Raw genomic sequence first — 11,776 nt, forward strand, 5'->3', positions numbered from 1 at the left:
GAAACTATTATTAAGAGGGGGTCCAGGGGGCAAGCCCCCTGACTTTCGCCGAAGGCGAAATCCAGAAGTCGACTGACATGTTCGCCCTAATTATGATCTACGAAATAGCCTTTTTTGCGAGCATCTTGACGTTACTAGTACTACAGTTTGTGATACAGAATCCTAATTGTTAGCGGCGCACCATCGTTGTTCATCCGTTGTTACGATCTAATGAACATAGGTTACTGTGATTCATATTATCATCCTCTAAGATGATAGTTAGTGTCGTTCCACTTGAATTACCGCATTTCGTCAATAATGCTGGCAGACAGCAGCTAATTGTTACGGACAGCGTGGTTTCGAAATGACATGTCTGCGGTGTTCCGTTATCGATTGTGATGTTTTGGGGTAATGATGTGGCGACACGCCAGGTAGCGCATAACACGTTGGATGGTAAGGGAGCAATGGTTCTCCCTCACAATCAAAGAAGAGCAGCGTACTTATTCAGAAAGTATACGCCAAGGTGTGCGGGTCTAAAATAACGCAGTAACTCGACGAGCTGGTATCGACCGATGGCTGACGGGTCTCCATGAGGGTGGGATAGACAACTCGGATGATGTTCGTCCAAGTAACCGCTCTGAAGAGCTAGAAACCCCCAATAATAACTGCTAGTACGGCCCGTAACACACAAAAATACCATATGTGTAAGATGTGCACCCCAGCAGATTCGAATTTCCGATCACTCATCCTGATATCACTGTTCCATTACACACATCAGATAGATGGCTGTAGATGTAGTGCAACGTTGCACTAAGTACGTTCCCTACCTTGTACAAACTTCCTAACGGAAGTTGGCAATGCTTCTTACCTTTGACCTTTTAGCGGCAAATAGTAAAGAAGAATTACACGATTTCTCCTTTCCAGATCCGCGAGTGAAAAACAGATCATAAATTATCCGGCAATATCAAAGAGAAGAATAGACAGTGGCGCGATTCGTCATCCGTTCTGATGCACCGTGCAATCATGAACGGCGCAGTGCAACATTTATCGGGTTCGGTATGAAGAAAAGGCAAGAGCAAGATACATACCATCTTCTTCCATTCCTTCAGTTTCACTCTTTTCCCAGTTCAGACAGACAGAAGTGAGATTAACTATTAACGAGTGAGATTTCGGGGCTCCAATGTTAGTATAATGGCTATTTTTCAGTTGACCGAGCAAAGTGGCATGTATTAGAGCGTCTTGTCAGGCCTAGTCAGCATTGCATTGACGGTGAGGAGCGTCTATGACGAGTAGTGTCTGTAACACCGGTGTTGACTAGCTGATTCTGACCTTGTACTCTGCGAGGCGATGTTTGTAGATGCATTTGTAGCTCGCGAGGCCTACTCAAGGTCTGTGTGGCGTTGGTCTCCGACGTTGCAGTGCTGCCTAGTGCATACGGGGTCCCTACTTTAAACTTCGCTCCGAGGTGTCGGAATACCAGTCCGATCACAAATGCTGTGTCCCGCAATCCAATCCATTTCCCGGAGCTCTAAGGCTCCCGCTGTGTCGGGAGATAAGAAATCACCACACAATTAGAGCAAAAATCGTCTGATGGTTGTCAATGGAGATGCGCAAGCAAAGATGACATTGGTAACTTGCAACTTTACCATAAGTCTGCTCTTATGAGGTATTTTACCCTGAAAGAAGTAGTTTCGCCATAGGCCAAACTCCGGGGTCCTAGTAGTTTTCGGCCGGTCCGATTGGATAAACACCCTCGGTCCGAGACAACATCGTGTTCTCTTGCTTGAAATCTCGTCGATGTGGCGAGTGTCAGCTACGGGCTTTGCTGCACCGGTCCGCCTCTGCTTTCCCTGAATTGGTCGTCAGTGTTTAAACATTTCAGGAGGACACTCAATGAAGCATAACCAGCATAAATAGTTTTTGCAAAATAATCAGTGTCACATACTGGCGGTGTGGACGCAAAAAGGCAAAAACAAAACTTGTTGCGGCTTGAGAACCGAAGTGGTCAATCTCACGCGTGCTTTGTTTGCTTTCAAGGAGTCCCGAAACACTATCTTTGCAACATCCACATCTGTCAATCAGCCTGTCCCTTTGTTCGATTACAATGGTGTCTGCTCGTCCCAACACACAGGTAAGATTCCGCCGGTTAGAACGTCCGCGAAGCAAGTCGGCCTCATGTCAGTCGCTTCCTCGGCAAGGCTAGACCTACGAAGTCAGACTTTTTCAATGGTACAGGATCAAAGTTCACTCCCTGTCTTCTTGTTCAGGTACGTCGAATGTGTCTGGTGACGTGTCTTCGGTGGTTGAGCGTGGCTATGATATGACTTAATGGATGAACGGCGGCAGGGGACTGTGAAAAGACGCACAAAGCCGCATGGTACATAATAAGCACACGATGTCGCCATCGGCGCAACATATGGGTTGCGTTTCTCTGGTCAACGGCGAATGCTGTGCCGGGACTTCCATGCTATTGATTCGTATGGAAAATAATGTGAGACGGCATGCCAAACATATTCATATGTCTTCGCTTTTTTCCCTTGAGGCGGGCGCGCTCAATTGCGGAAATGGACCTAATTACAAATAGGAGAAACTGTAATGTTCCCGAAACCATGGGTGTGCCTTGACACGATAAGGAAGCCACCTTTAAATGAATGAATATACTTACACAGGATAAACACCGCGATGAAGTCGGCAATTCGGCAAGGACGCAATCGTAAGACATAATGAAGACTTCCGCTCTGTGCAGGTACAAGAGTTTATTCGACATAGTGTTTGCTCTTTTGCGATTCTTTTCTTTCTCTTTCAAGTCTTTGCCTTGGCATCTTCGCTACCCGCTTGCACTTTGATCTGCGTTTTGCAAATCTAGTCGGAGTCAGGGACAGAGCGAGGCTGTTGGGAAGTCTGTGTCCGACTCTGACGGGGAGATGACAAGATGTGAAAATGGCGAGATATAGTTTCTAATCTAACTAGCAGGAGATGGTGAATGACCAGATGTCTATTTTCATATGATGGATTTCCCATGTAACACAAGTTTGGAATGATCGACATCCTGCGAAACTATCAATTGCCGCTCAACCTGCCAGAGTCATGCGGGCCTCGGACATTCGCCCGTTGCTGGCGATGATTCCTTAATGTCATGCCAAGCCTAGTCATGATATATCCGAGAAATGTTGAATAAAATTTGCGTTAATCATGAACATAATCATGATGTGTACCTGAAACTTGAAAACGTCCATGGCCTTTTAGCATGTATTATTGACGTCTAAAGATCTCTCGAACCTCTTGCAGAAATACGACCATCTGTCAGTAGCGGCCCGTGCCGCTACGCGTAACGTACAAGCTTTGCACTGACACACGTATGCGTCATTTCATCGCTCACAGACAGGCCAGAAATCGAAATGCACAAGACGATCCTAGCAAGGAGAGGTCAGCAGACATGTCCCCCTGTATCAGTAACGCCCGTCTTATCTACCTCGCACAAATGAATTAAGGGGCATCTGCACTTAATTGGCCTTGCGGCTGTGAAGCCGATTATTGAAAGTCGCTAAAAAGGAAGAAAGAACATCGTTGTCGTCGATCGAAGGGCTGCTTGCGGGGGCATAGCTTGCGGATGTAAGTAGTGATTTAATATGTGGCCTGTACGAAGATAAGGCCCAGGAACGTTATGCAAATATAAACAGGGGAATGAGCGAATTGCCGCGACATGGGTAGACCGATTTGGAATGCAGAGGTCTAGAGAAATATATGCAGGTGCTGAGACATGTCTTGCAATCTCATAGTCCGCGGCTTGGCTTGCTTTTAGCCCAGTTCAAGGAATTCAAGGCACAGAACTCACTAAAATTTCGTCTCCGATATCGCAAGTGCAGGAGCAATCGAGAAGTAATGTTTTCCAAATAAAATTTGTTCCCGAGTTCTTTGATATATGCATACGCAGTGTTCTTCTACTTCGGTGGCGCCAGGCTAGAATCTGTAAAAAAAACACATCAAGCTAAGCCGAATAAAAGGCGCTTTAGATACAAACCAATGGAAGCGAGGGAAAATCTGGATCTGGAAAACAACTCGGAAGACATATATATCACAACTTCCTGCTTTATATTGACGAATTTTTTGATATATTCTACTGAAAGGAAGCGGGAATTGCATTCCGATTACGTTGAGTGCATGAATAAATAACATGAGCTATCTCTATCGCTCCGTCTTGCTATTGCTCATTGATCTTGGCGAATAGATTGGCATATTCCGCTTGCGGCCTGGACCAATCCACACGAGCGTGAAGGGGGGCGCTGGCAGTACAGTGCCTGTCAGCTATAAATACTAGTGATACAAAACGCGGCACAATTTTCCGGATTCAAGGTTTGTTCTCGGAGTGCTCTACGGGGCCGAGCGAGCATTTACGTTCCTAAAGAATGCAGGTGTGTGTAAATGGGTACTGAAAATGGGTCGTTCCAATCAGCAAACCTCACGGCGCTTGGGAATACACCTATGATATGTCAGTGTCAGTTGAGTTGAAACGATCAATATCAGCATTGAAATCACTGTCAATTGTGATTATTTATCAGCCCAAACGAGCCCGGAAGGCTGCGCGCGTCTGAGAGTGAATTAACATTGCATATTAGAATCCCATCCCATCACAATCAGGATATTAAAGCAGAACTAATGGCTCACCTATGCGATCTGATTGGGAAGGACGCTGTGGATACGGTGAAAATAGCATAGCAGAGCATCAAGATGGGTATGCTGTAGAGAAAGAAAATTTTATAAAAGCTGATCACAACATAGCTCTCGTCAGATGACGAAAGGGTCACATAAAAGTGGCTGTAAAGAACTTACGAGATGTGTTCCATGCATAGGATGGAAGCTGTGAAGCTGTGACAGACCATACAATGCGTTAGAGGACCTTTCGTAATTCCTTTCGCCTCCTGTTCTTCCCTTCTAAGTTTCTATTTGTAATATTCACAAATCCTTTGGTGCCTTAGATTCTGAGTCTGAGAGAGTTCATGTCGAGTGCAGGCGCGGTGCACATGCAAATGCACGTGGGAGATTGCGGCAGAAGCGAGGATGTGAGCACCAGAGCAGTTCAACGACAGAGATGGTCCAGGAACCCGACCGGCAGAACATAAAATAATTTCAGCGATATCGGCGCGGACGGAAGACATGTGATGCATCTGACACGCCGAAGGGAAAGAATTGCACATCAGTGGAATGATATGACCTGTGGGTGGCAGGGCAAGATGGACAAATAAAGACCTGTGATCGAAATGACGACAGAAAGACAGGTGATTGGGAATGTATAATAAATATATGGATGTGGAAAACATATGTGTGGAAATCACGACGCCCGGCAGTCAGGAACAATGGAATATTAGAAAGGACGAGTGGAAGGACTGATCGAGATGATAATTGAGTTTGGACACTTGGCGGGACTTGGAAGGGCCTGATCCTGGCTGCCTATCTGGGCGAGAGCGCGGAAGGAGCGGCAGTGATATGTTGTTCCCGTCATTGTTGCAGATGGATGTTGATGGCGTGTGCGAGCATTTGGTGGCCGCATGAGTAAGGCCAACTACGTGGCGGAATGCACGCGAGCTGGAGGGAAATACAAGCCGAGCAGAAGAGAGAAAGAAGACGGGAGAGACATGTGTGTGTCGCTGTCTCTCTGTTGCTCGAAATAAATGCGGAAACTGCCCAAGAGACGGCAGGCCTAGCCTCCGAGTGTGTTATTCACAGGGACACACTCTAGAATTTCAATGTAAATCAAGATCTTCCTCCTCCTGTCAGTTCTGAGTTCTGTTCCTGGCCCTGCCTCTTTCGGATATTTACTTTTCACGCGTGATGCGTGACGAGAAATATTTACTGTGTCGCTGTTTCGCTGACCATGTCCGCACTGCAGACGCCGCAGAAATCAGCTAGGAGCCACCGCCTCACAAGCGATGAACAGATCCAACCAGGCCGGGGATGGGATGCGGCGGACGAAAACATCTGGTTCTGCAATGGGTGATTCAAAATGTGGCGTCCGGGGTCCCTGCCAAATTGGGTTTGCGATCCAATATTTGTTTTTCTGAGAGATCTTTTTCTGCCTTTCCCTCTTCCAGCGCGTCTCAGTCAGAACTATTTGAAGCGCAATGCACTTTCAGATTGCCTCTGTCCTTTGTATCTCCCCAACCCCCGGTCCTCTGTCCAGTCGTCCGCCAGCCCTGCTCGCACCCGGTGCGCCGCCAGGAATCACTCGAGCGCCCCTGGCCACTCCCAGTCTCCAATAAGTCAGGCGCTGTTGACTACTCACTCCTTTGCACCCACTCAATGGAGGCGATGTACGATAGCTCTTGTTCACGTTGATTGCTATAGTATACTGACAAGGTAATAAAGTGCTGTTGCCCCTCCTCGCGTCAGTACGCTGCCTTCACCGTACGTATCGGGTTTTTGTCCAGTCGCCATATGCTACATCGTCTGACTATTACGCATGGTGCCCACTGCTGTCTTGTAATTGCTGTTGTGTCGTCGATCAACTGACTGTCTTGGGTTGGATTATGATGATATTGATATTGATATAACACCAGACCGATGGAGCGCAAATCGCCCGTCTCACGTGCGTCGTCTGCAGGACGCGACAGGCAGAATCTAGACTCGCCCAAGGAAGAAGCCTCAATCATGTCTGGCGATCGACGCTCCAAACAGAGCCCGAGTCCCGCAAACTCTCCTGCACACTCGCCGAAGCGCACTCAGGACGAGCAAAAACCATCCGTCGACGACTATGAAAAGGGCCTCGTCGTCTGCGGCACCTGCGGAGAGGGTGTCCCTTTCCGCGACCCTCAGTCGGGAGGCTTCACTCTCAGGCTCTGGGACATGCACCGGGATCAATGGTGCGTATCGCTCCCCCGAGCTTTGTCTACCTTATAAATATCGATACATTAAGGACGTGTTTCTGACTAATATTGCTGCTTCTCTCGTCTCCTTCTCTACCGTTTAACAGCCGCCTGCGACACGACCCCCGTCCAGAGCCAATTGTTTTCACGCCCGAGACGACCGTGGACTCTATGGCGAATCCGCCTCTAAAGAAGCGTCGGGCAAAACGCACAGAAGAGGAACGCATTGAATATCTGCGCTCGGATCCTTACGTGGCCCAATTCGAGCCCTATCGTGTCCTTTGTGGATCATGCAACAAATGGATCCGCCTTCGACCCAATTCGACTTACTGTTCAATCCCGTGGGATGCCCATCGCAAAAGTTGTCTGTCTAAAAAAGCGTGAGGACCTTTCCCTTTCCCCTCTCCCCTTGCTTCTTTTCGCAATCCCGCACCATGTTCGCGTCCTTCCGCATTCTTCTTCCTTTTCTTCGGCTTTTTCTCGCGCATTGCTGATTTTGGTAATCTCTTCCCCTTCTTTTCTTGATCATGCATGCTTTCAACCCTTTTGAATCACAACATTCAACCAACCACATCGCTTCTGCTTCTTTGGTGCCTATTTCTTTCAAAACCATTTGCCAATATCGGGCCTCCTGGATGGTGCCGGCATTACCGCCACTCATGGCTGTTTCGCCATGTCTTTGGATCTGTCTGGATCCTGCTCTTTATCCCCACCTTTTTTACAAAACACATGCACGGCATGACGTGCCGTATTTGCGTTAATTATACTTCAATGCGGACCAAATCCGGGCGGCAATTGGGCTATCTGTCAATTGTTGCTTCTTTTGACTGATACGCGGTCCTGGATTGTGTTCACGCTGCAATGGGTTGGTGTGCTCAGGTATGCAAATGCCAGGGATGAGGGTGCTGCAGAAGGCCAAGTGGCCATTCTGAGAAGAGATCCAGACGTTCGTATGGTCGACGTGGATCGCGTCATGTGCGCCCGTTGCGACCGATGGATCCCCATACGGGCTGATGATACGTATTATGCATTGCAGACCTGGTATGCGCATCACGATGAGTGCCGTGCGCGTTCTTCTCAGGGCCGTCATCCGTTCAGGTACATAGAGAAATACCGCCCATTTTTTCCCGTCCTTCTATTTTCAAGCTTTGTTTTCGTTTTTACGTTCGAACCTAATTTTTCTCTTCATTGGACATTGCGCTGTGGTTTGCATCTACATTTGTTAACTATCATTTTACTTTAGTGCTCTACCTGTTGATCACCGATCCGCAGATGTAGGAATTGCATCACCTGGACGTTCAGCAATGAATGGCATTTCAGGTGTCGCTATTCCAAATGGACATACGAGTGCGAGCGGAGGAGCAGGACATCCACCAGTGAATCGTTTGCACTCCTCCATAACTTCGGTAGCACCGTCGCTTAGCTCAAAGTCTCGTGCACCTGCTCCTTCCCTTGGCTCACTCCCTGCACCAGTACCCTTTGCGCGCACAAGTGGAGGCTCTCCGTATGCGACACCAACATCGATGGCAAGTGGCTCATATGCCTCTGGCCCGGACTGCTCTCCGCCGACTGCACTGCGCGAACTTGCTTCCGGACCGTCGGCACTTGCTTCGCATGATGCTCGTAGGAAAAATGCAGAGCAACGTGCAGCAGCACTTAAGGCGGATCCACTTCTACGTGAAGTCGAACCAAACCGTGTTTTCTGTGGTCTTTGCGGCAAATGGGTCCAGCTCCGCCAGGACAGTTCGTTCTGTGCTTATCCATGGCATCAACACCGCAGCAAGTGCTTGGCACGGTAGTAGGTTTCCCGTAAATGTTCTGTTATGTCTCTTACTTATTTACTTTCTTAGCCAACGTCGACAGGAGAAGGTTCACGGCTACTCGCCCCATGGGCCGTACGACTCGCGTTATGGCGGTTATTCTGGTCATGGTGCATCTCGCTACAACGGAGACCTGGACGCAGACGGCTCATTTGATGACGACCTTGAATCTGAAGACGACCGTCCTCTCCCTCGTCACCGTTCACTCGAGCTGGATTCTCCAGACGAAGACGGACCTTCTTATTCTCATAGGCAAAGATATGAAAAGGCGTCAGGTCATCCGTACGCGAGGCCCCCTCCCCCTCCGTCATACGCACCGTCGTCTTCACATGGTTCATCCAGTGGGAGATATAAGTTGTCGGCACAAGCAGCAGCAATAGCTAATCACTACAAGTACGACGCACCGTCGTATGCACTACGGAGGGCCCCATCTGTGGACGACATGGATGACGTGTCAATGGACGAAGATGCCGATGGTGAGCACGATGTGGACGTAGAAATGGACGAGGAGCCTGGGCGAGACCGGAGGCGCCAATATGAATATGTCCGCCGACAGCCGCACGATTATCATCACGGCCGTGGTTCACATCAGTCCCGCCAACGGGCTGAGGACACGTCAGCAAAAGCTGAACTTCGCTCGGCAAGTGGCCGGTAAGTCTCATCTTGACCAGTGTGCCAGCAATGCACAGAAGTCTTATTCTTTTTCATAGTTTGGCGTTTATCTCAACATCAGTCGAGCATCTCTTCAAAACGACGTATGATCACGGGGACGAACTCAGTATCGGCGCTCTAGTGAACTACCTAAATGCAGCAATGCCGGCCGACAAACACGACGACTTTGACGTACAAGAAGTGACACGCGCCGCGGCGGCACTCGCGAAGACTGGCGTGCTCGTTCAAGAAGGCGATAGACTGCGTCCGGTAAACTGATATATGAAATTAATTATTGTATGAAACAACCTTACGACATGCCGCACGACTGGATGACTCAATACTCGGTCTGCTCGGTGAAGGATCTCTCCCTTCCTACCTGTCCCTGTATTCTCACTTCTCGTTCTTTTCCTTCCTCTGTTTTGGGCTTTGGGGTTAACTTGGTCACGCACTCATCATCCCAACGCACGTGTATTTCTATATTTAAGATCTGCATCGTTTCCTTCCTTTTTCTGTCCGAAACACCTGGACCCCTATTCTATCTTGTTTTTGTACCAGTCTACTACTTATTGGCTATCGACTTTCCCGTATTCTACTTATTCTTTCTCCATCAATACGACGTTTACTTTTTTTATCATGCCTTGCTTGTCTTTACTAGTCTTTTGCTCCGTGCCCTTCGTAGTTCAACCTCTTTGAGTACTAGTATCGTGCGCTCATGGCCAGCGGTTTGTTTGCTTTGTCTTCCTTTCTTACGCACTCCGTTGTTCCGTCGTTTTGAACCTGTGGTTGTTGGGTGCATTTGTTCATCTGTGTATGCTTCCCCCAATAAGGACTTCCGGAAAAACTGGTTATTTCCGTTCTTCCTCGACTCGGAATAAATATTGCTTCTGTCTGTCTCTAACTTGTTTGAACAAGCTTGTCTGATGTTGCATGTGAATCAAGAGAACACAAAGTTGCTGCCAATGCGTATCTCCACTCTCTTCTAAACAATCCGTTGAGTGCACCCGATGATTTGGAAATGGAATACCGCCGTTAATTTTCGTAAGGAGAAAAAAAAGCCGCTCGGGTTAGATTTCAGGGCTTTTCCATCATTATCTCCGTTTCGATTTCAGGATATGTTTGCGGTGCATCGCATGCAGACTTTGCTTTGCCACGTGGGACTGATTGCCCATCCTGTATGGTACGCCACAGGCATGATGATTAGTTCCCTCGTGTCATTTCTGGACTTTGTCGTTTCTGTCGTTTTTCCCGTGTCCTTTAAGTCCGATAAGACATACTAGTACTAGTAGTATTGGTAGACTTTTAGTTATGCTCGCTTCTTCCACCCTGCATCGCGTGTGTGCCACGTGGCTGAGGATCAGGAGGACGCTTCAATGCGGATGCATCCTCGAGTTCCTTGGCTGGAACTCTTGCCGTGCTGTGTACGTGTGGCGACATCCGATATGCATATTACCTATTGTCCGATAGTAATATTTTGCAGTGTCACATCGCTTATTGATTTTTGATGATGTAGAATGCCAAGGATTTGGAATAGTATTGGTTCAACTACTGGATTGAGCTTGACAGCCGCGTTGCGTTGTCGTGTAGTGTCTACAACTTTGCTCGGGAGTTATCTCACAAGCAAGATAGAGTCGTTGTTATGGTTACATAACATTACCCTTTCTACTTATGTGGCCCATCTTGAAGTATAGGGTGTCATGACCCATTTGTAACAAGATCAATAAATATTATTAGAATATGAGGTAGAATAAATGCGGATTGAGGAGACAAGTAACAGAACATAAAGATAAATTTAGTTCAGCAAAGTCCGTGTGTCTGTTCCATCTTAGATGAGGCATCCAAGTCGGACTGGCCGACGTCATTTTGAAAAAAATAGTATGTCTTCCCTTTGATATTTGGGAAATGGACATTACAGCTATTTGCAAAAGTAATGGCAAAATCCAAAATCACGTGTATTTGTGACATGTAGTATGCAAAAAAAAAAAAAAGGCGACAGAAATGCATTTTTTTCAATAAATAGGCTGTCAATTGCATTGAATGAGCTACCTAAATTTTCCTCTATTTAATGTGCTTCAGAATCTGTAAAAATATTTCAGAATGGTTCGGAGTGTATTGAGTTAGAGAAAATAGAACTCACACAAACCTACTTGTCCTTGTGCTTGGGTCAGATTGCAAAAAATCTAGCACATGTAAAACTCCACATAAAATTCTCTTTACACTCTCTAAAAATTACTGTGCTTACAGGGTACACATATACTCGGTTTTGTGATGTAGGATTGTTAAGACAGGGAGTTTGGAATGGCACTTAGATATATGTGCATATATGTGCACCCTTATATACTAGATACATTGTGCTATACTAGTAAATGAGACGTAAACACAGCATGTCAATACTCCCTTCAAGCCCTAATATCTAGTCGTTAACGTTGAACGTACCTATAAGTTCTATTAGGTGTCTTAGATTTG

General features: G+C 47.2%; 3 protein-coding genes across 3 annotated transcripts; 2 read left to right on the plus strand and 1 right to left on the minus strand.

The window, feature by feature from the left end:
- Positions 1-429: 429 nt before the first annotated feature.
- FOMMEDRAFT_159942 (uncharacterized protein) lies at positions 430-651 on the plus strand (the record flags this gene model as incomplete). Its single annotated transcript, XM_007269652.1, has 2 exons — positions 430-475; positions 527-651. 2 exons carry the CDS (start codon positions 430-432, stop codon positions 649-651), a joined length of 171 nt encoding a protein of 56 aa, XP_007269714.1.
- A 3,997-nt stretch (positions 652-4,648) lies between these two features.
- FOMMEDRAFT_22707 (uncharacterized protein) lies at positions 4,649-5,463 on the minus strand. The gene is made up of 2 exons (XM_007269653.1): positions 4,810-5,463; positions 4,649-4,743 (listed from the first exon to the last, which is right to left on the minus strand). The coding sequence occupies exon 1, from the start codon at positions 5,133-5,135 to the stop codon at positions 4,920-4,922; it is 216 nt and encodes a 71-aa protein (XP_007269715.1). The 5' UTR covers positions 5,136-5,463; the 3' UTR covers positions 4,649-4,743; positions 4,810-4,919.
- Positions 5,464-5,882: 419 nt separating this feature from the next.
- Positions 5,883-10,127, plus strand: FOMMEDRAFT_148505 (uncharacterized protein). The gene is made up of 8 exons (XM_007269654.1): positions 5,883-6,287; positions 6,343-6,381; positions 6,534-6,836; positions 6,947-7,219; positions 7,719-7,880; positions 8,083-8,637; positions 8,690-9,310; positions 9,370-10,127. The coding sequence occupies exons 1-8, from the start codon at positions 5,932-5,934 to the stop codon at positions 9,587-9,589; spliced, it is 2,529 nt and encodes an 842-aa protein (XP_007269716.1). The 5' UTR covers positions 5,883-5,931; the 3' UTR covers positions 9,590-10,127.
- The last annotated feature ends 1,649 nt before the right edge of the window (positions 10,128-11,776 follow it).

This window comes from Fomitiporia mediterranea, assembly GCF_000271605.1.
Source record: "Fomitiporia mediterranea MF3/22 unplaced genomic scaffold FOMMEscaffold_10, whole genome shotgun sequence".
Classification (NCBI taxonomy): Eukaryota; Fungi; Basidiomycota; class Agaricomycetes; order Hymenochaetales; family Hymenochaetaceae; genus Fomitiporia; species Fomitiporia mediterranea.

Bases quoted from the DNA above. Each gene is read 5' to 3' on its own strand.
- FOMMEDRAFT_22707 (XM_007269653.1), bottom strand. From the start codon at position 5,135: ATGTCTTCCGTCCGCGCCGATATCGCTGAAATTATTTTATGTTCTGCC.
- FOMMEDRAFT_148505 (XM_007269654.1), top strand. From the start codon at position 5,932: ATGGGATGCGGCGGACGAAAACATCTGGTTCTGCAATGGGTGATTCAA. The intron at 6,288-6,342 runs GTACGATAGCTC...AAGGTAATAAAG, and splicing joins ACCCACTCAATGGAGGCGAT to TGCTGTTGCCCCTCCTCGCG. The intron at 6,382-6,533 runs GTACGTATCGGG...ATATAACACCAG, and splicing joins GTCAGTACGCTGCCTTCACC to ACCGATGGAGCGCAAATCGC.